Source organism: Teleopsis dalmanni, chromosome 2 (genome assembly GCF_002237135.1).
Source record: "Teleopsis dalmanni isolate 2A chromosome 2, ASM223713v2, whole genome shotgun sequence".
In the NCBI taxonomy this organism is placed as follows: domain Eukaryota; kingdom Metazoa; phylum Arthropoda; class Insecta; order Diptera; family Diopsidae; genus Teleopsis; species Teleopsis dalmanni.
In genome coordinates, this window is record NC_051847.1 from 187,736,869 (window position 1) to 187,761,501 (window position 24,633).

The window sequence follows — 24,633 nt, forward strand, 5'->3', positions numbered from 1 at the left end:
TGTAAACATGGTTCAACAAGGATAATATACGGAGTTAACGTTGGTTGGTGGACCTCATCTTTCAGACTAGCTGGAGAGAATCACAATGTGCAGTAGATATCTCCGATTGGTTATATTGATTCAGCATGCACCCTTCTCAACTTAACCTAATCAACTATTAATTTATGACAAATTGCTTTTACCTTTACTACATAAAGATGAATAAGAAAAATTGATTTGGAAAAGTTGACATATTTGGAAAGAAGGTTTGCTTCATGTTTACTGATGCTGCTATGTCTTTCATGCCGGTAATTGTACTAAACGTCAATTATTTACTAGTTTCTAGCAACCTTCACACTAACAAATATTGAATCTCAGTAGCACATTTGTCAAATTAATTGCGAAAATGTGAGCATTAAGTCTTATTTTGATATCATCACAGAGTGATATCCAAGATTGCAAAACTGATTTTTTTCTTTGTTGCATAGAATAAATTTATATGATTTTTATGTTATCTGAGATATCTCTTTCATTACATTATAAATGTCTTCACTAATCTAAAATACACTTTATTCAAATGAGTCTGAAGTGTGTAAAAATCACAGCTCGTAGAGCTCTAAAATTCAAGTGCACGCTGAGACATACTTCAAAGCTTGTAAGAGTTTTCTTGAATTTAAAGATTTTGCACCAGAAGTAAGTGATTTATGCACTTGCAAGTGGCTTTCAATACAAAGAATATTCAGATTGAAAATAGTTTTGTAAGGAATAGTAAATAAAGTCAATTTTTTTAACATGCAGTAGTTTGACTTCTGAATTTCGATAGGTTTTTTTTTATCTCAAACGAGTCGAGCAATTGAAATCAATGAAGCAATCTCTCGCAATAGAGACTCAATGCACTAATAAAAATCTCGTATCTCCACACACCCACAAAATGTATATAGTATAGTGAGTACTTGAATTTATCAATGGCGGTCTACTTATATTATTTTACAGGAAGCTGAGATATTTTCAATTTTTAAACTATATTCTCTTATCCTTTTTATGGTGCGGATTCTTCTGTCTTCTAAGCACTTTGCAAATAGACAAAATCGCTTTTTGAATTTATGCGGCACATTCGTCTTTGTTATTTTCCATGATTATCGCTGCGACTGCGTTGACGCTTGTCAATTTTACTTGCTTTATATCTTCCGCAACTTAAGAATCTTCCAGTTATCTTACAATACAGATATATATACATATCTATATTGTATGTAGAGAGTCTTGTAGTATAACGTTTTTGTAGTTGCAGTTGTTTTTTTGCCGAACTAAGCTGTTTGGCTGCTGCTTAAGTTCCTTGGTGCTTGTGCGACTTAAGTTGCATTTTTCGTTTATTTACTGATGAAGTTGCTCCATGTTTTGGTTCCTTGCCTGTTGGAATGCGGCACGCAAGTTGCTCATTTCGTTGTCTTTGCTGATTTCACATAGCGAAAGTTTATACTTTTACTCACTGGGAGTTTTTATCCTTTTCAATTTTTATCAATTTTTCTTCTTCGTTTTTGCTTAGCAAACATTTTATTAAATTATTCGCTAAATTATTTTTTGTTGTGGATTGATTTTGAATTTGTTTTCCATTTCAGTTTTGAATTTGTTGCAATCATTTTTCAATCTACAAGTACATTTTTATAGATTTTTATTAAATGTTTATTGACAAGTGAAATTGCATAATTTTTTATGAATTTTTTATCGTTGGGTTTGCATAGAAGTTTGCCTTTTTTGCGACTAACTTTGGGAATAACTTCGATTTTACATAATTTTTGAAAAGTCTTCCTTATTTATCTTTTTGCTTCGCTTTTGGCTCTTAAGTACTTTGCAAACTTGTAGATATTTGTGGCTTTTGATTTGGGTTGATTTTGTGGGTTTTATCCATTGGTTTTCTACTTCCAACTGAAATTCAATAAAATGGGTTTTACTTTGATGTCAAATTTGCTAAAATTTGTGGCTTTTGTGTGCATGTACTCTCCTATTTTGCATGTTCATGAAGGAATTCCGGAATATTAGGTTGAAAAAATTCTAAATCCTTTGCTATTAGAATTGTGACAAATTTATAATTTATTGCATTTGTTTGGTTTTATATGTAAATATAGTTTAGAATATGCTCAATGCTAAGCTGTTGCAGTTTTTATTAATTTAAATAAACTTAAAATGAAATTATTATATTTGCAATGGGACCGCATAACCTTATTTATTCAATTATATTTGATTTGAAATCAATGTGATTTAAATTAAATTTAATTTCAGTTCACAAAATTTTCTTAGAAAGAGCAATATTTACTACAGTTATAACTAAGAATTTAATAAAGTAATTCATATTTGACAGGGCAAGTGTACAACCCTTGGTATCTGCAGTCTCAAATAATTATTTACAAGAATTATTTCCAAGACCACTGGTGGTGGGTATTTGGCAATACTCGAAAAAGCTAAATGGTCAAACAAAAATTCAATTAATTAAAATAATATATAAAAAATAAGGTTTTTTGTTGTTGGAATTCACTACTTCTCGATAAAAACCTCATTATGAAATATACAGTTTCTATTAAATGTAATAGTCACTTCCGTCTTTAAAATTACATTAAATTACAACTTATAGAGTAATTTTTAAATTTATAAAATTTAATAATTTAATTAAAATTTAAATATTTATTAATTTATTAATATAATAATAATTATAACTAGTTATTACAAACAATTGTTTATATTAAAAAAATAGTTTTATTCCACATAACTGACGTTAAAAATCAATTTAATATAACCTAATATAATATTATGATAATATGATATTAAAAATCTCACTGAACCAAATTCTTCTTCCAAAATTTGTCTGAGAAAAACAGCAAATACCCACTAAAGATAGAATTTATAGGCAATAATTGGAGTGATATGTGGTCACTCTCTTTTGAACAAGCATAAACTGTGGTTAAAACCATCAAAAACATCCGATTATAGACTATTTATGAAAGAAACATATAAATATCCCATATATCTTCAGAGAATTCCCATACTTTATACTCTATAGTAGAATTATATAGTATTCCAAAAATAATTGACCCATGAATCGGTGTGGTCAAATATCGACATAGAAAGGATTAAGACTTATATGGATAGAACTGATGTGAAAGAAATATTTCAGTGACATTAAAAAAGACAAGCTACTTCTAGTTCAGCAGTGAACGCACAATCATGAAGACTTAATAGTAGGGTTCGTATAAAGACTAGGACTAGAATCCAATAAAATCATATATCTTTATGCTTAATAGTGTTATATCTTCTTTCTTTCAACGACTACTTTTCTTCCTTATACAAATATACGAATTATATATTCGAACAATATATTGCCTATTAATTTCTGATTTTCTGATAACAAAAAAAGAGATTTATATTTCAACTATATTTCGCGTTGAGAACACCTCACCATTAAGAAAAGCATTTTTTATAGTAGCTATAGAGAGCTGTCTAGTAGACTACTCTCACTCTCTCCTCTCTCACACTTCTCTCTCTGATCTCTCTTAATGTTATACAGATATTGACTGACTAAATTCAAAAATTTATTATCCAAAAATTGTATGCCATTGAAAAGTATTATACCACGACTTAAACGACTTAAAATATTACTGGAAGGCAAACAAATTTCATTATAAACATTTTGCTTGAAAAATTAAATATTGATCATCTATGGATTAGAGAGTACAACGTAATATACTTATTTTAAAATTTATTCCACCTGAAATATTGTTGTCATATAAGTTAACATCAAGTCTAGGGTACAATACAATGGCCAAAAAATTTATACTTTTTTGGACATCTATATGATTTAATTTCTAATAAATATTGAATTTCCTTAAATTGAAGTAGTTTAAAAGTACAAATTTAAATTTTACAGTGTTGACATACTTTTAATGAAAATATTTTAATTAATTGTCATTTTCATAATAAATATAATAACTCATTTAATAATTAATATAAGATAACACAAATTTTTTATTCTCAGTAAATATTTGAACTTAATTTTAGTAAATATTTACTTACAATGATTACTTACAATCATTTGATAATTTTAAAATAACTACTTGTTTCAAGAGAATATTTATTTTAATTAATTGTCATAGTGGAATAAATCACTATGTAAATAATACATAATATAAAATACTAAAAAACACAACAATTCTTTCTTGTTTATTTAACTTAAGTAAATATTTACTTAAAATACTCAACTAATTGTGCACATGTTCGGAAAAAGCATTTAGTTTAATTAATTATCTGATTTATATTAAATTGGGTAATATAAACTTATGTAGGGAAGATAATTACCAGCCGTATTTTCCTTTTTTAGAAATTCAGAGTATAAAATTTGTAATTATACAGTTACGTCTGTTCTTCAACTCTCATGATTTGTTAATGATAATGGCCTGTTATGATTTTATATAATCTCTGTGAGATCCCTAACTAAAATGCGTTCGTTGAACAATTTTATCAATTATTATCATATAAATATTAAATAATTAAATCAACATCAAGATCTCATCAATAACATTGATAAGTGCCTTCTAAATTACAAAGTATTTTTTGCAAGAAAAGATGTAATTAACAGCACCAAAAAAAGGCCCAAAAAATGTGGAAAAAAACATTTAGATATATTTAGCTTAGATATATCTGGGAATATATCTGTATGTATTCAACGTTGAAATATTTAAATCTTGAAGTTAAGTAATGCCATGTAAATTTCATAATATTGTATGCAAAGAAATTACAGCTAACAGCACCAACCGCGTGCCTCAAAAATGGAAAAAAAAACGCTAAAAGATGCTTACATATTTATGTATAGAGAGAACCCATTTATAAACATATTCAACGTTAAAAATATTACATATTGTTAAATAATAACAGGAACAGAACTGAGTTTTCATTATTTTCTTCATTAGGGCTATTTGCTACTTAGTTATCCGATACAGAGCATGGTTTAAGAAAATTATTCACAATTCTACTGTCTAGTATTCATAATAACGGTTTTAAGATATTGTGTTATCTACCATTTTATTGAAAAAAAAAAAAACTGTCTTGTCATTTTTATATTTAATTTAATAACTATGTTTTGCTATACTGATTTAGAGTATTCTTATCTAATTATTCCACTTAAAATTTCGGGGACTCTTAATTTTTTATAATCGTTAACCTTTTCTATTAAGTCTTTACGAATTCATAATTTATTAAATTATGTGTTTATTTTTAATGTTTAAAAAATTGTATATGTACTTATATAACGATAACATTATACTAGCAAACTAACCTAGTTTTGTATATCTCCTGCTATTATGGTAGATATTCAAGTCTTCTACTTATATGCATTAAATAAAGAGTGAAAAGAAATTTATATAGAAATTTAAACGAGTGTTCTAAGCTTCCAATGATTCTGTTAAATATATATTCTCCACTATTTTTATTTATTTAAATATATTACTGTTAATATAATATATATAATGTTTTAAAAGATATGTATTTCTTTTAATTAAAAATATTTTACTGTGTTCAAGAGAGACCATTTATTATTTTTATACATATTATTTTATATTAATATTATGTTAAATTTTATTTTATACAAATTATTTTAAAATATATACATTTATTTAAAACAATGATGGATGTTATTTTTTTATTATAATTGGATATATTTTTCCAAATTTAAAAGATTAATCATATTTTGTAAAATATGGTTATGCACTATATATAGCGCAATAAATTGTCTTCTCAAATAAAGAATTGAAATAGTCGTAAATTTTATTCACATTGGTTGGAAACTGTGTTAAGCACGTATTTCAAAAATATAATTTTTTTTTGTCCTCTTCAAATAGTCACGCTCAACTTATTTGAGAATCTAAATGATCGATTTCACAACAATTACATACACTACTCTACTCCCTTTCATTTTATGAGAAAAAATATATTTTTTAATATTAAATTGCGACAATTCTATCATCACTTGTCAATTTTTTTCATTTTTTTTTTAAATTTAATTGATGTAAAAATTTTATTGTTCTGAACACAACCAACAGAGTATCATATCGAACTAAAAAATATTTAAAAAAAATATAATTAAATTAAAATAGAAATAAATTTTACTTCCGTGCCTTTCAATAGTCAGAAATATTCGAATAAATTGTAAATATTGCAAACAAAAAAAGAGTGAACTGACAAAGCAAATTTTAAGACAAAAAAAAGTGCTTTTATTTATTCAAAAGTGCTCTAGTTTCAGTAAAATTAAGCCATCAAACTCAGTGTACGAAGTTACAAACTTTTCAACTATTTTGATTAATTAAAATAATTCTTGAAATATTTCAAAACTGTTTGAAATATAAAATAAAATAGATGAAAGTTGAAAGTTCGTTTTATTAAAGCCAACATTTCAATTATTTTGTGCTTTTTGTTTACACTTGTATCTTTTGTGGAGCCTTAAAGTTGGAATAGAAACAATTTTTAAGCTTTAATTTTTGACTGTAAGAGATACATCGAGATTTGAATTTATGTTAACCACAGCTACAGAAAAACCAAAACAAACAGCAAACTTTTTCAAACTTTTTTAATTTTTCATAACTTTAAAATATTTCATTTTCTCCATTTACATTTACCATTTCCTTTTCTAATTTGCAGGGCGGCCGTGTACGTTTCACTTCAAATCGCGAAAGTACGGGCGTAATTTCATTAAGATCAGCTGGAGATATTTCACTACCACAACGTGGACCACCAAGACGCGGTCTTATCGTACCACAGCAGCCACCAAATCCACCGACAATAATACCATTAACGCATGCCAGGTAAGTTGTGCCCTCAGGAGATATAAAATTTTCCATCTTACCAGAAAAAAAAAGAAATATAAGTACTCACCCGTCTTACACTGCCAATGCCTCACTTATATATACCTATATATATATATTGTGTGATGTATTTTGTTACCTTTTATTTATTATGTTTATATGTATTTTTTGTATATTGTTGTTTTGTTGGTGACCTATTAATAATAAATACAAAACAACAACAACAACGAGAGAGAAAAAGAGCAGTAAACACAAAATTTTGCAAAAATAAAGTAAACACAAAACGTGTTAAATGAAACACCTTCATCTTTGCATTATCCTTTGGCAGGATATTATGCTAACCGCAATGCTACTAAATATATAAACTTCTACGGAACACACACACAAATGGCACAGATACAAATAGTCACCTATGCCCACTTTCGTAAGTTACTCCAGTATTGGATTTATTGCGAACGTATAAATATTTGCCGTAATTTGTTTAGCATGCCACTAAGGTTATGGCTTTTTGTTATAATAAGTAGGAAGTAAACAGGGTGTGGCGATGATTGCTCGGATAACTCGTAAAATAAATAAATATATATATAAATATATAAGTATGACTTTACACAGCAAAAGTATCCCTCTTTTATTCTTGCATACTTTTCTGCAGTTACTTAATTACTACATCAGTCACACGGTGCGTATGAGTGTTGATAATTTTGGTGGTGTTAGACTTTTTGGGTTAAGTAAATCTAATGTTTACTCTGCTAAGCGCTTGTAATTGCGTTAAGCTTTTAATCCGTGATACTTGGCAAAGTTTAATAATGAACAATTTATTCACTAAACATATTGAAATAAAATTGGCGTGGATGTGAAGAGATATTTATGTATATAGTGAAATCTTGGTTAAACTCTGCATCTCTCTCAGCGGTGCAATGTTTCTAGTTTTTATTATTCTTTAAGAGATTCTTCGTTTTTGATTGTTGCCAAGGTATACTCATATACTCATCTATACTCATAGTATTAAAATAACGGATACATGATAGCAATGTACGAAGACATGATAGGTATAAATAAAGAGCAAGATCAAAAATCTATACATCTGAGTAAATGAGATACAGCGTTCGCTCTGTGAGACAATATGAAAGATATCACGCATAGCACAGGGTAAATGTACTGCAATTTACTAACTGAAAATAATAAGAACAAAAAGTGTATTTATGTGTCTATTTATGATTAAAAGCTTTAAGCTATCCGATTAGTTAAATATAAAATTTGCATTTATGATCCTTTCATATATGGAAAAATTACATAAAAATCTTTCCATTTGATAGTATTCAGTTCAGAGAGGAACAAATGTTCTTAATTTATAATAATATTCATCTCAAGCATATTGTTCTTATCTAGATATTAGAGATAATATATATGTTATATTAATATCTATATATTTAAACACAAAATATATTAATATTAAAAGCCTAATGTATTGATCAATGGGACCTTATTAAAAGCCATTATATATAGCTCGGCTATTTGGTCCATTATAAAGTATGAAAAGAGAGGGTCTCACTTTATTCTTATATTGCGTCTGTTGCATCGTATTATTTTTCCATTTTTTTATCCTATTATTTTTCCCATTTTGTTTTTCTTGTTATTGTTTACATATAGTACAATAATTAAATAATAATATAAGCACTGTTAAATCAAATGTTTATATTTAATTTATATTATTAAATTGAAACTAATCTATATTAACTAAATTGAAAACTGGGTCAAATAAAATAATTTTATCAAATTTAGTTTAATTTCAATTGTTTTTTCGTGGTATGTATTTTTAAAATCCGAAACCGCGTTAGCAAAAGCAGTTAAGATTTTATTTAATATATACAATTATTTGCCATTAAATTTACCAACAATAAAAGCAATAAAATTTAATTTAATAGTATTAATATAGATTGTAATATTCTTTCTCACTAAAAATTTTATAATAATTTAATAGTTACATATATAAAATGTATCTGTTATAATCTAATATTTATGCATTTATAAATTTAATCGATTTAAATTTTATAAACAAATTGGTATTAATATTTAAACTAACAAAAAAATTTAAATAATATTTCCACAATTGAATCATAGTACTTCAGAGAAACCTATCAAATAGAAATATCAAGAAATAATTTTAGATAAATTAAATTCTTTTTAACAAATCGCTGTTATTTAAAAAAAATTTTTACCTAATAATTTTCTCACTGACCCATTTCAATTGTTTCTCATGACATGACCAAGTCAACGATGCTTCTGGATGTTGTTTTCACGAATTATATCAATATAATGATAAAGCTTATATATACCTCATGGTTTATTTGGATGCGATAATCGTCATCAAGTTATAGAGAACCAAAGATCTTACAAAGAACTGTTGTCTCGTAAACTCGAAACTTTTTTTGCTTTTGCACCATGCAAAAATTCATGTCATGAGTCGTAAGTTGTGTTTTTCAAGAGAGAGCTCTACAACCCAATTTTCCACTGAGCCCTTAGTAAGACCTATTGGCAGTGGTGATTCTTCTTCTAATTTCTACGCTGATATCGTTATTGTTTGTTACGCTCGTGCCTATGTAGTTGAAATACTTAACTGGTTCAAAAGCATAGTCGCCAGCCACCAGTTCTTTGTTAATATTAGCCGACATTTACTTTGTTTTGCTCTCATTTAGTGCTAAGCCCATTTTTTTCATTAAAGAAACTAACGAAAAAAACTTACTAAGGTAATACTTTGAAATTTCACTCCCAAGCAATCTATAATATCGACGTTTCCTGCTCTACCAATTAACTAAAGAAAATATTCTAAAAATCACTCTAAGGAAGAACTATCAAAATCAGTCTTCTCAACTTTACCTTAACTCATTTAAAACACCTTTTTGCAACATTAATATATTTTATAGTTTCACTACGTGACACACCTCAGAAAGCAATCAGCACTGAATTTTTGGTTAAACAATTCCCATTCATTAATTTCGACTTTTCTCTAGGTTAGAGCATACAAAGTTCACGGAGATCTGCTACAAATCAAGCTCGGAATAAATGTGTTTGCAAAATAAATACATTTTTATAAATAACAGTTTTATTTCAGGACACGACGCCTATGCCTACTGACCTTTGATGCCAACAATGCCAACAGCTTCACCTTACACATCTCCACCGTGTCTAGGCCGGGTGCCCTATTTTAAGATATTTATAAGCTTGTGTTGTTGCTGTTGTTGTTGTTGTTATTGTTGTTGCTGTTATTGTTGTTGCTGCGGTGGGAGCACACATAAAAAGCTATAAAACATTGTGCAAAGTTTTTTGATTACTTCAGCTGCAGTTGGAATTCTTAACTAAGTTTTGCCAAAGTTACAACCCTGCACGCACATTTACACATACACACACACACACACACACACATGCATATACAACAAAACACACAAATAAATGTAAACAAACTTTTATGTATGTGTGTGTATTTGTTCATCAATACGAATTCATGTAGAATGGATATACGCAGGAATATTGGCAATGAAACAGTGTATTTAGCCAGTGTTGCCATTGCACACACTCACTTTTTCCTACGTTTTAATGTCGGATTTTATTGTCTGTTGGTTTGTTAGTCTTTATGTCAGTTTGTTGTTATTGTTCCTGTTGTTGTTGTTGTTCTTGTTGTTGGAAACTGTGTATGTTTTACTGATTGGCTGCTTCTATTTCGATTGGTTTCCCTGCTTGAATTTACTCTATGCTTTTGTTTTTTTATTTTTTTCTTCTTTTTGCTTTTACTTTTGTATTTGCCTTTGTTTGACGTTGTGCGTACGTGTGGAAAAAGGATACGATATAAATTTGATTGAGTATGTGTGGTATTGACTGACAGGATAACACTATTTTTGCAAAAGTGTTATTATTGTTGTCGATTTCTCATTAGTTCATTTCGCATTTCGAATTTTACTTTTCGTATTTGTGTTCACCAAAAGTGTTTGTTCGTCTGTGTTGAATTTGGCAATGAATGTGTGCGTATGTGTGTGTTCGTATGTGTAGGTGCGTAACAATATGAAATTGATGACTTCTGTTTGCTTCAATGAATTTGTGATACCCATTACACAAAATTTCCATCATTCTATATTACTTAAGTAAAATTCTGTAAATATAATTGAGATAGCTCTAATATAGCTCTACTCTGTAATATCATACATAATTTGTTTTTCTACGAATTGAGGTAAGTGGTTTGTGAAGTGCAAATTAATCCTTTAAATTTAAAAAATTATTAAAATTAATTTTTTCTTGCCGATAGTGGCGTGTCTTTATGAAGAAAGAAACTATTTAAACGAATTGACAGGCACGAGTTCTAAGCCTAGTACTTGCAGTCCAAACAAATTATATACGGACTATAAACTAATTAAATAAAAATTCGATTATTTCCTAAGACCACTGATGAAGAGTTCTTGACAATACTCGAAACAGCGTTGTATGTTCAGCCAAAATTCAATAAATTAAATAAATTTTTGTCTTTGTCCTTTCTTTCTTTGCTATTCGAATCCATCTAACTTAAAAAATTATTATTCAATCTTTCAACATATTTTACAAATAAATGAAAATTTCAGTGACTTTTGATAAAACTTGTCTTTTAACTCAAGAAACTATAACCCATCTCCATTAAACTACACCCAAAAACCTACTTGAATTTAACTTCTTTATGCATCTTTGCGTTCAAATTCTTTGAGAACATGATAGGCACAGCGTTCATATTCTTCTTCAAGCTGTTCTCAGAAAATATCTTGGGTATAGTTATCTTTATCTTTCGTCAAGGTACGTTTATCGTAATACGGATTTTTATCAACCTTTCGTTGGTTGATGTGAAGGTTAGAACGTTTCTTAGCCATCGGCTTACCGTAAATCCGATTCCAATTTTCATTTCCTGAAGAGTGGTAATGTTAATTTTGTATTTCTTAATATTTATTCACTTTAAAGAGTGTAATTAAGTAAAACAGCTCCTTAAAATTGTTTGTTGGGTCCTTTAGTCTAATATTTTTTTCATATATTTTTCTTTTGATTTTTTTTCTATTTTTTAAAATTTTTTTGTTTTTTTTTATAAGTTTATTGGGTGCTTTTGTATGTTACCTTTTTGATATGTTTGCGGTACTGTAACTGTCAGTGTCAGTGGCACTGTCATTTCTGCTATACAATGATAAGAAAATGAAATGAAAATAAAAAAAAAAATTATTTGGTTTTGATTCTATTTTATTTGTGCTGCGTTTATATTCGTACCTTTTTAATCCTTTTTTATATCTACCATTTCGATTTTTTTTCTTTTTTTGAGTCAACACCTATAAATGCCGTCAGCATTGAAAACTGATATCGATAGTTTTTTCAGAAATTCTGACGCAAGACATTATTTGAATGATGTACACAAATGACAGCTATTAAAAAGTTAAATAGTTCATTACATTGCTGAAGCGTAAATATGAGGATTCCTATTATTTCAGTTATCGGATGTGCTTTCGGAGAGGTTCAGCAAATACTCATAGCAATAAGTTTTTTGATTACAATCAACAATCAATTTTGGTTTTAGGAGCGTTGTGAAGTTACATATTAAATAGTTTTGTTAGATAAAGATAAATGTGATAGAATATAATATTGTGTATTTTCTTCTTATTTAAGGATAAAATAGATTGAAATTTATGATGTAGCTTTGTAAAATTTTAATTCGATTTACGAAAATTTAACATGTCACTTAAAACTGATTAAAAGCACAAGTTAAGAATTTTTAAATTTAATTCCAAATTATGTTAATTTATTCTAGACAGATTAATAGCAAATTATCTTAAAAGTTCCAAGCTATTTAACTTAGTTATCTTTGAATAATTTACATGAAAAACTCTACAATGAGCGTTTTAATCTGGTACTGTTTGTTGTAGATTGAAAAAGTCTATCCAATGCAAGGAAAATTTGTCAAGTATCTATTTAGACTATAAAGGAGCATAATTTACAGATGTTAACATCAAGTATGCCTTAGTTAGATATATGCCAATTTTATAGTTTATTCTCGTGAGTATAGACATTGTTTTATTAACCTTTCTCCAGCTTAGGTCAGGTCTGTGACATCCTAAGCTCTAGTTTTCGTGAGTGCAGATATTACTTTGAAAACTTTACTGCTTTTTATATAAAAAAGCCTGTAGTTAAGGATTAGCTAAGTTGCCCTTTATCTCACAAGCATATCAACATTTGATAAATTTTTTTGCGTTATTGTAGAATGCCACAGTATATCAACCCTGTACTGTAATTATCGTGGAAAAAACTAATAATAGGCAACATAATTCTTTGGAATTTTCTTTGGAATAGGCAACATAATTAGCCATGTTACGCTATATTCGTGTAATCAATATTTCAAAATAGAGTTATTTTTAATATATTACTCAATAAATTAACATTTCATCTACTTTTGTGTACTAACTCGGATATGATTAATGCTACTGAAATACCTCTAAAGGCAGTTTGTGAGAATATAAATCTCTTTTCTATAAAATTTATTATTTTCAGAGAAAAAACTGATTCCTACTTAAAAAAAAGTATCAGTTTGCGATTAATTTATCTGGCTATACCGCTTACCATTTGGAATCCATCGATATACACTGCTGTTTTATCTTGCTTTGAAATCTGATTTACATTTTAAAGGGATCATTTTGATATAATATCATAAACGATAAGTTACCATGTAGTCAATAGTATTAGTTGGAAATAATCTTTATTAATTTATCATTTTGTCATTGTATAAAGAACAAATATAATACTTAAAGGCTTAAACTGCATGATTTCATAAATTTTGAATTCATCATTATCAAATGTAAAATTAAATTTTCCAAGAAATGGAAACTTAGAATTAAAATATGTTCCACGTAATAGGTCTAATAACGGAGTTATCTAATTCGCATAAACAAAATGTAGCATGTCATAAACACTCAAATTCAGACGTTTGGACTAAACACTTTAAAAGCTTGAAAATAGTAGAGCTATTGACTATTGATATATAATATCAATATATTATTTAATATAAATTATATTCAATTAAAGTCCTAAAATAATTGACAAGTATTTCAGTCTAAATTTAACTGAACTTAGATTCTTAATTCATTTATCACATCCAACACCGCTTTTGTTCATTTCTTGCGATGATTAGAAAGAGATTATTTTTTATATTAGAAAAGATTTGTTTATGCTCTATTATTTTTTTGATAATATCTTCCTTTGTTGTTAAAATATTCTGTTCACAAATAAAACTTAATTTTATTATACTTTAATGGACTACAGTTTATAACACTGATTTCGATAAGTGAAAATCAAGGAAAAATAACAATCTAGAATACACTTACTTTCATATCGTATGCTTTTCTTTCATCATATTCTCCTGTGTTCTTATCATATTTTGATGAAAAATGAAACTAATTTCAATATTTTTAATTTTATTTTGTGTTTCTCATCTTTCAGATCACATGACCGAGAAAGTGGCGACTACGCTGGTTCGATTTCTGATTTGCAAAGTGTTACCTCACGCCTCAGCACAGTTTCGGTAAGCATTTTAAGTAAATTCATGCAACTCATAAAATCCTTTAGGTGTCGCAGTCACATTTCAGCCATTTACTAAATCTCAAATGGATAAATCTGAAATGTCCTGCGGCAAGAATTGCACTTCATTTAAATTGCGAAATCAGTACGGAATAAAAACTTTAAGGATGTCATTTGTCACGCCAGCTAAATTGATTAAGTGCACTTCAAAAATATAAATAAAAAATAAATTATTTCATTGAAGAGAAAATAAATAAATAAAAATAATTCAAAGGAGATGGAGAAGCACAAAGTACTGTAAATAATAAAGATGAATAAAACTTTTTGCTATTTTAGCAACACAATTTGTGCCTTTTTTCCAAATATATTTTTCTTATTTTTCCATATAAAAAGCAAAAAAGTTAAAACAAACACAAAATGTGAAATGCTTTTAAAAAGTTAACATTTTGCTGTGATTTAATATTTTTACAGCCAATAAAAATAAAACTTTCAATTCCATTGATGCCGTCATTTTCCATTTTTTTACTTTTCTTTACGGTTTCTGTATTTTTTTCCAGTGTATTTATTGTCAACAGATTTAGAATTTCAACCAAAGTCAATCTGTCCAACTCAACTTTAGCCAATAAATTATTTATTTTATTTTATTTTATGTATTTTTTTTAAATTTAATTCCATTGTTACTAAACCATTTCTTTTTTTTTTGCTTCACAGATTGGCACAAATAATTGCACTGCACGTTACCGCACTTTAAGTGGCGGTCGTGGTGAATCACCATCCTTGTCACCGAGTCCATCATCTGATTATGAAGACATTGCAGCATCGCGTGGCTTGCCACCTAGTCTTGTGGCAAAGAGCAAAAAGAATGGCATCGCACACAAAGCGAACACCATCAGTCAGAAAGCCACAGTACATCACGTAAGTCAATAAACACATCTGCTACACTAGTTGATATATGTGAGAAGGACTATAAGTGTGTGTTGTGTGTGTGTGTATGGATTAGAGCATATCTAGCACGGAAACGGAAATGCACTATTAAACTTCTACCTAACAACAAAATTTCAATTTACAATTTCTGTTACGAATTCTAGTTGGGCAAAAAATGAAACAAAACGAATCTTATCGCGTTTGGAGACACAAATTTTGTGGCGTTGTGTAATTGTGTATGAATGTGTAATAGTGTAGGTGTAGATAATGAATGCCAACTATTGCTGCGGTACTGTTATGGTTATTTGGAATTTGGTTTTAGTTCGTCGCTCCACTTACGCTTCACTTGCAAGCTGCTCACATTCTTACCAGTGCGCAAGTTGTGCATTTGTCATCCGTTTTCGCACAAGTTTTGTTTAATTTGTTTAGTTTTTGTCGGAAACTTCCTCTACTATGTAAATAGAGCTTTGCTTTAATTGGAAAAACCTTCGGAAAATCCAATTTTAATTAAACTCAATCGACCACTTTCATTCCATTGCAAACTTTGTCGTGTAATGTTTTATTGGTTTACACTCATCGCATTGCATTTTACTTGCAGCAAAGGAATTATAAATTTGAAATTTTGTAATTGCAAAGCTCAATGAATGAGTTCCTTTTATACCCTTCAAATTATAACAAATTAATAGTATATGTACCAAATATACATCCCTTATGGAATAAAGTTTGTAGTGCGGAAAACTAAAACCGGTTGTTAAACAACATAACATGTCAGATCTATTAAAATTATCAAATTCATACGCTGCTACTTATCTGACTCTTGATCTATTCGACTATATTTTTAAGGGATCACCAATAGGAATGAATTTGTCGATATGTATGATAAGATAGATCAATAAATGATTTAGTTGAATAGGAATTCTATATGAATTCATAGATGTACACTAGATTACGAAAACTAGCATCAAACACTTCAACGGAAATTGTGAAGCTATTTGAAAATGGTCGTCTGTCATCCTTATACTCCAGCCTAGGGCCATGATCGGTCTGTTCAAAAATGTTAAATAATGTTGGAGCAACTCAAAAATGTTTGAACTACTCGAATATGCTCGAGCTACTTGAAGATGTTCGAGCTACTCAAAGGTATTCCAGCTACTTGAAAATGTTCGAGCTACTCGAAGATATTCCAGCTACTCGATGGTGTTCGAGCTACTCGAAGATGTTCGAACTAGTCGAAGATGTTCGAGCTAGTCGAAGATGTTTGAGCTAGTCGAAGATGTTCGAGCTACTCGACGATATTCGAACTACTCGAAGATGTTCGAGCTACTCAAAGATGTTCGAACTACTCGAAGATGTTCCAGCTACTTGAAGTTGTTCGAGCTACTCGAAGATGTTCGAACTACTCGAAGATGTTCCAGCTACTCGAAGTTGTTCGAGCTACTCGAAGATGTTCGAACTAGTCGAAGATGTTCCAGCTACTCGAAGATGTTCGAACCAGTCGAAGATGTTCCAGCTACTCGAAGGTGTTCGAGCTACTCGAAGATGTTCGAACTACTCGAAGATGTTCGAACTACTCGAAGATGTTCGATCTACTCGAAGATGTTCCAGCTACTCGAAGGTGTTCGAGCTACTCAAAGATATTCGAACTACTCGAAGATGTTCGAAATAAGCGAAGATGTCCGAGCTACTTAAAGATGTTCCAGCTACTCGAATATGTACGAGCTACTTGAATATTTACGAGCTACTCGATGATGTTCGAGCTACTCGAAGTTGTTCGACTTACATCCTTGATGTTCTAAAATGTTAGAACTATAATTTACTATAATGTTGTCTTAACAAATATTTTTTACATATTTCTATTATAAATAAAAATATTGTACTGACATACCTTAAAATTTAAAAGTCAATAATCTAACTAGAGGAACCAAAAGACTTTCCCTAACTTCAATTAAAATAGGTGTACACATTAGTTCATATAAAAAATAATATCCTTAGATAGATAATAATATAAAGTGATAAAATATGAATAGCGCACTTGCAACACTACTGTTATGACCTATAATCGAAAAAGCTCAAATTAATCTACTATCTTTGTTCGCCTTTCATTGACCAATACAATTATTATGCTTAAAGGACCGTAAGTAATCATTTCAATCGACTAGAAGCCCCTACTGATTACTATTATTGTAATTTCGTATAAAAGGAGAAATAAAAATGTTACTTATCTACTTTGTCATTCCTTGGCATTTGGGAGAATATGTATATTTACTCTAGGGTCCACCTTTCTCAAGTTTATGTCCGCTAGCAGCAATAAAGACATTAGTAACAAAAATAACTCTATCACGCATGATGTTGTCCATCTGTTTCCTTGCCACAATGCACACATAAACTTTAGTTCAATCTATCTTTGGACCTGCCTTTATAGAAGTCAATAGGTTTGATCCTGGTTGACTTTAATTTAAATTCCACAAGTTCCTCAATCCAATCTGACTCCTAAATAATCTTGTGTCCTTTACTTTACCAGTACCTATCATCATCCTAACTCATATATTTGTCTTCGCATATGAATAACTTTCGTTTTATCTGCTTTAAAGAACTTTTTGAATTACAACAACCATAATACTGTTTTATTAAAATCCGAAAGGGGATTCTTGGTTCAAAATTGGAAGAGCTTCTTTTACGGTCTTTATAAGTCTTGTCTATTGCGTGACGTTGTTTCAAAGCTGTCTACCAACAAAATCGACTGCCGATTTTTCGTTTATTATTACAGAGTACAAGATTTTAAAGCACTAAATATACTTTCCCTAAATAGTAGAAAACTTTTTTAATAAATAATTCAAATATTGTTTTTGAAAAGTATTGAAATTTCATTTTTTCGGAATTTTACTTACTTAAAATACTTGGAAGTTAACAAAAACTATTTGAACAGAACAAGAAGTCAGACACTCTGCTTGGTAGAAAAAGTAACTAACAAGTAATTTATTTCCGGAAAATTATATTAAATACTAAGAAGTCTCGACTGTTGCTAATATTCCATCCCAATAGCATTATTTTGCCATTTTCAAAGAAATATATTACATTACACTTTTACTAGAAAGACTCTGGGAAAAAAAGACGTCTACTCTACTCAGATCGTCGTGTGTAATATTTTAAAATTACATTTAAAATAAAAACAAACTTAAAAAACTATAATATTTTTCACTTCTTAACAAAAAGTGAAAAACATATATACGTATATACATACGCATACACGCATACATGTGTAAATAAAAACAATAAAAAACATTTTCACTACAAATGCACATGCTGCTTACTTTTCACATAAAAGAAAGTTAATAATTCACTTAATACTTTGTAAGTAGGAAGAAGAGCTTGTTTTGTGTGTGTACTGACTGCATGACTGTATGTGTAATGTTAGCTTGTGTGTGTGTGTGTGAGTCTGCACTATTAAACTTTTTAATGATTTAACTAACAGAAATTTTTATTTTTTTTTTTAAATTTTTTTTCTATGTGCTGAAACTATGCATCGTGCTTGCGTTCTTCAACTATAACGTTTTTGTCTTCAACTACAACTTCGTCATCTACAACGCCATCGTTGTCTGGCATATGCGCCCAAAAATATGCTTTGGAATTCACAAAATTCATAAAATATCTAACCAACTTCGGCTAAATTACAAAAACAAAAAAAAACCACTTGCTGCTGTTAACCTAATGCTGTTGATGTGATGTTGCTGCTGTTGCTGTTGCTATTGCCACTGTTGCTGTTAATGGTGGTGTTGTTGCTGTTACTATTTATGCTGCAACTTCTACTTCGACTCAACTCTTCTAACTTTACTAATTCTACATACATGTATACACATATATATATATATATATTCATACAATCTTTTATAAAGTCCAACGAAATGCGAAACTCACCGAAGGAAATTGGCGCATTTAATGAAAATGGCAGGAACTTTGTTGCCACAAAGGATACTTCAAGGGATTTTAGCAATTCCCAAGATAATACCGACCGTGGCAGTATGAGCGATCAGGCTTTTGCATGCTCTGCAAGTTCAGTGGAAAGTTTACCCAGTGCTTCCGGTTCAAGTAAGTTATTTATGTATATATAGTTTTATTTTTATACGCTTACAATCCTATGGAGCTCAGTGCTTTTACAACTCCACCATTTCTATGGGCAATCGCAACTCCCACTACAGATTTTCTCAACTGTTTATTTCTTTGAATTTGTGGCATTCTTATGGTTGAGAATTTGTTGGGTTGCTGCTGTTAGTTGGTTCGGTTCGGTTCGGTTCGTTTATGGCTTGCTCTTGATAGCATTGCACATATATTGGTCTATTAACGGTTTCAGCCATACTCTCAAGTTTAGCCAGCTGTTATTGCTTTTATCAACTTTTTGTTGTTGTTGTTTTTGCTTTCTTTAGTTTGTGTTGATGTTGTTCTTGTTATTTAAGTGGTTTTTCGGCAATGCCATAAAAACAAAAAATTTTGTTTTTTTTTTTTTAAATTTTGTTTTTTTGAAAAAACACTTCAAATTTTACAAACCTAATGAATTTTTAATGCGCTACTGAACTGAACCCAGTTAGTTCATTTTTTCCATCACTTGTACTTCGCCTTGAAACAGATTACATTGCAGTAACTAACAAAAAAAAAAAACAACAAAATTGCCAGAAAAAAAAAGTGAGAAACAAATTAAATAAACCAAAATAAGCTAAAATTAAAAAAAAGTTGTATTTTGGAAAAAGGATTTCATGCGAGTACACTAAGATTGCTTTGCAAAAATTTTAATGAACAAAACTTTTCAAATTTTGATAACAAAATATATTTTTTAACAAAAAGTAAATATTGTTATTAAGAAAAAAATAGCAAAATTAAAAAAAAAATACCTAGAAAAAGATTATATACTCTTAAAGTAGTAATCTCTCGCTTATTAAACACTTTCCTTTATAAAATAACTAACCAATCCATTTAATTATAAATATTTTAACAATTTTATATCCTTTTCACAATTTAATGCATACAATATGTTTTGATTTTTAGGTACTCAAGCTCTAGTACGTCCTGGCAGTCCACAAAGCTCCATATCGACAGAAGATCGTACTTCGTTAGTTCCAATTTGTAAAGCCAAAGCACTTGTCGACAGCATGCCAAATCCTTATGATAAGGACGCACTTAAGTTTAAGGTAAGTTAACTCCAATTCCTACTACCACTACTTTTCCTATCAATCCTTCTTCCACTACTACTCCTCCCACTGCTTATTTTATTTTCAAATATTTTCATATTAACACAAAAGCATAAGCAAGCAAAACTGTTAAAAAATTTGCTTTAAGTATTGCTTTTGAGATTATCGATGAAATTGTCAGCAGTCAAGTGCAAAATCAGTAACTCAACTTTTCTTCATCTATACTCGTATGCACAAATATTTTGAGATTTTTGTGATTTAAAGGAAAATTTCAACTGAAAAATATTAAATGAAAATATTTGCTTTTGAGCAGAAAGAGATTTTCATATTATTTTGATTTTAACTTATATTCCTTTTTTGCTTTGCCATACTATGTATATATACTATATGCTATGTGCTATATGCTATGCGCTTTATTTTAAATTTTTAGAAAGGTGACACTATCGATGTATTGTCGATGAATGCCTCTGGCATTTGGAAGGGTCGTTGTCACGGTCGAGTGGGTCATTTTAAGTTCATCAATGTGGAAGTACTGCCTGAGCAGCGTATGAAAAATTCAAATAGCAAAAATCTAACAACTGCTGGTCGACATGTTAACAGCAATGGTCCTAGCTCTGTCGAGGATTTACTATTCCGTATCGGTTTGAAAGAGTACACTTCAGTCTTTGTTTTAAATGGGTAAGCATGAATTGCTAAAGGAAATAATTTTTATTTTTTTTTTGTTTTTTTTTTTTTGTTATCAATAAAAATAAAAATTTGCAATTTTAATTGAATATACGAGAGGAGAAGAGAAATAGAAATGTAAATTTAATTTATGAAAGTCAAATAAACTGAAATCTCAAATTAAATTAAAATAAAGTATTAATTTATAGAAATGAAGTAACTAAAAAAATTCAATAAAATATTTAAAATACTAACAGAAATAGTTAAAAAATATTATAAAATAAAAAAAGAGAAATGGTATAAATAACATTTTATATTCTTCAACTTTATATAAAATAGTTATTTTCTGTGTAATTAAGTGAATAAAAAAATATATTTAAAATGCTAAAACTATATTAAAATTTTTTTTTTTTATTTTTTATTATACATGTATCAAATTTATTAAAATTAATCACTATGAAAAATTATATCTAAAATAAAAAATACTTTTTATATGTACACATAATAACATATTTGTCAAAGTTATTATATAAGAAATAGTATTTTAAATATCTTCAATTTTATTAGCACAGTTTTTTTTACATATAGTTATATATTTGTCCAAGCTCTAATATAAAAATAATATTTCATATATTTTTTTTACTTAATCCATCAAATTTAATTCAAAACAGTGTAAATTTGTGACAGTAAAATGTTTATAAAAAGTTAAATATTTAATAAAATTAAAACAAAACTATTTTCTCATATAAGAGAAGAAAATATAAAATATATTTTAAAATTCTTTATTTATTTTATTTTATTTTATTTTAATACTTTTTGAAATAATTTTTTCTCATATGTGATTTTATCACTTTTTTTATTTTCATATATTCTTCTATCATACTATACATATCTTTTTAAAAATTATTAAAAATACCTTAAGGAAAAATAAATTCCATTTATGCAAATTTATTACTTTATTGCAGTTACGAAGACTTGGAACTCTTCAAAGAACTTGAACCAGCCGATTTGGATTATTTGGGTATTATCAATCAGGATCATCGTGCAAAACTATTAACTGCAGTGCAACTATTGCACGACATAGAATGTAAGTTCACTAACCCTTTAATAGTATTTAACAACGAAATTAATTTTTTCTTACCAAAATTGCACAGTTCCTTTACTAACTAATCCACTTTCATCAACAGCTTCTAATTTCTCACACACAGGTTCTGATGGTGACATAGCTGGTTCCAGCTCAGAAAACGATGAAGCACGTTTAAACAACATCAACAAAAAACATGCCGCTTCACCATTTGGCCGGCGTCATTTTCCACGTGATTCAGGTTGTTATGAAGGCTCACCAGTTCCCACCTCGCAAACACCCACACAAGTCGTAAACTCCACTGATGATTCGAATAGCTTAGACGATGTGGTCACCAAGTGTTCAAGTGAAATTATGAAACGTGTCGAAAGCGCACGACGCCAAAAAGAAAATCCATTCAAAGTTGGATTACCAGCACGTGTAGGAAAGAAGGCATTAATAGGTAGCGGTCTTTTGGGTGATGATACCCTAACACGTGGAGGTGGTTTAAGTGAGAAATCCAGCGATTCCGGTGTTAGTAGTAGTTCACTATCATCAGGTCCACTAAAAAATAGCACTTAACATTTACCTACAATACTCGCCCATGAATTACTGTTGGGCGTGGGTCTATCTAGTAGTGGTAGTACATTATGCAGTGCTGGCGCTACTTCACCTACAACATCGACAGCTTCAGCTGGTTTTGTGGGTTGTGCCGGTATGAATAGTGCATTTCCAGCTCTGGCCATGCCAAATTCTTGCAATACACTTCCACATACACAGACCACTTCAACGGCAACAACAACGGGTATTGGTATGCCGAATAATTTGCAGTTGAGTCGAAATTTAGTTATGCTTAGAAATCATCTACGCAAAAATACGAACGCATCGAATTTCAGCGATGAAAAGGAGCAATAGCCCATTACAACAATAACGAATTTTATTATTAGTTTTATGTATTAAAGTAGTTTTATTTTTAATTTTATTTTAAGTAGAATTTTTATTTATACACATTTTTTAAGACTTTTTCTTACATTTTAAGTTAAAAATATGCTCACACTTTGTTAAAAGTTCTGTATTAATAATATAATTATATTTCATTATATATAATATAAAAAATTATATTAATTATCAATTTTTATTTATTTTAATTGCCTATATTTATAAACTTTGTTTTTTTTTTCTTTTAATATATACATATATTTAATAATGTTATTTTCAAAATATTCTCACACTTTGTTAAAAGCTCTACATTAATTATATAATTATTTTTCATTATATATACTTTAAAAAAATATATTATATAACAATTTTTATTTATTTTAATTGCCTATATTTATATACTTTATTTTTTTTACTTTTTATTTATGCATTTATTTAGTAATGTTATTTTCAAAATATTCTCACATTTTGTTAAAAATTCTACATTAATAATATAATTCTTTTTCTTTACATATAATATAAAAAATTATATTATTGATTAATTTTTATTTTTTTTAATTGCATATACTTATATACTTTATTTTTTTTTACTTTTTAAATTAATTTAAAATATTTCTGATTCTATTATTTTCTATCATTATTATTCCATGCTATTATTTATATTTTTTAAATATATATTAATTTAATTTTAATACAAATAAAATAATTTATTAGGTTTTTAATAAATATAAAAATAAAAATTAATTATTATGTAAAAATATTTAAATTGCTGTGATTCGTTGAAAAAAATGTTTAAGTTCAAATGTACAGTGTAAAAATGTTTAATATGAAAATTTATTTATAATAATAATTAAGTCCTTCCTCAGGTGATGGCATTTATGATTACATATGTTTTATATATTAATATATACTACCTATTTAAGATGTTAAGTAAATACCTTCATATATGGTTTTGTCGAAAAAAAAATATATAATTACTCTTGTTTTAAATTTTATATTCACAATAAAATAATTTAAGCAATTAATAAATGACGTGATATTTCAATTCGTCCAACTGTTTCATCGATCAATTTAAATTTATAAGATTTTATTATATATTTTTAGTATCGCTAAAATGTAAATCTTAACTCATACAATTAAGTTTTTCCCCATTTTTATGGTTTAAATTTTTTTATGGTTTTATTTTCCCACACAAAAGAGGAATTTTATTTTGTGGTTGTTTTATTTATTGATCTTTTACATTATTAACATACCAGTTCTTGATAATTAATATCTAGTATTTTATATACTTTAGAAATCCACACTTATATAGGAAATACTACTCAAACTGCAGGTCATTAAAAACCTATTTTTTCAAATAATTATTGAACATATTCTGACATGTAATTCTCATGTAAACGCTTTAGTGTGAACTCGTCCAACCTGTAGCCTGTCAAGGTATATGCAATGGAATACATGAATTTAATTAGATTTCGTT

The 24,633-nt window shown here is 28.5% G+C and overlaps 1 protein-coding gene across 1 annotated transcript in view; it reads left to right on the forward strand.

Moving 5' to 3' along the window:
* The window catches only part of LOC119676390, a 66,237-nt gene extending 43,046 nt beyond the window's left edge, over window positions 1-23,191 (forward strand). The window contains exons 10-17 of the mRNA XM_038087627.1: window positions 6,658-6,821; window positions 14,310-14,391; window positions 15,099-15,302; window positions 19,205-19,397; window positions 20,349-20,491; window positions 20,922-21,169; window positions 22,120-22,241; window positions 22,363-23,191. Of these exons, the coding sequence (XP_037943555.1) occupies window positions 6,658-6,821; window positions 14,310-14,391; window positions 15,099-15,302; window positions 19,205-19,397; window positions 20,349-20,491; window positions 20,922-21,169; window positions 22,120-22,241; window positions 22,363-22,799 (1,593 nt within the window). The 3' untranslated portion in view covers window positions 22,800-23,191. The remainder of the gene's footprint in view (window positions 1-6,657; window positions 6,822-14,309; window positions 14,392-15,098; window positions 15,303-19,204; window positions 19,398-20,348; window positions 20,492-20,921; window positions 21,170-22,119; window positions 22,242-22,362) is intronic.
* Window positions 23,192-24,633: the final 1,442 nt, after the last annotated feature.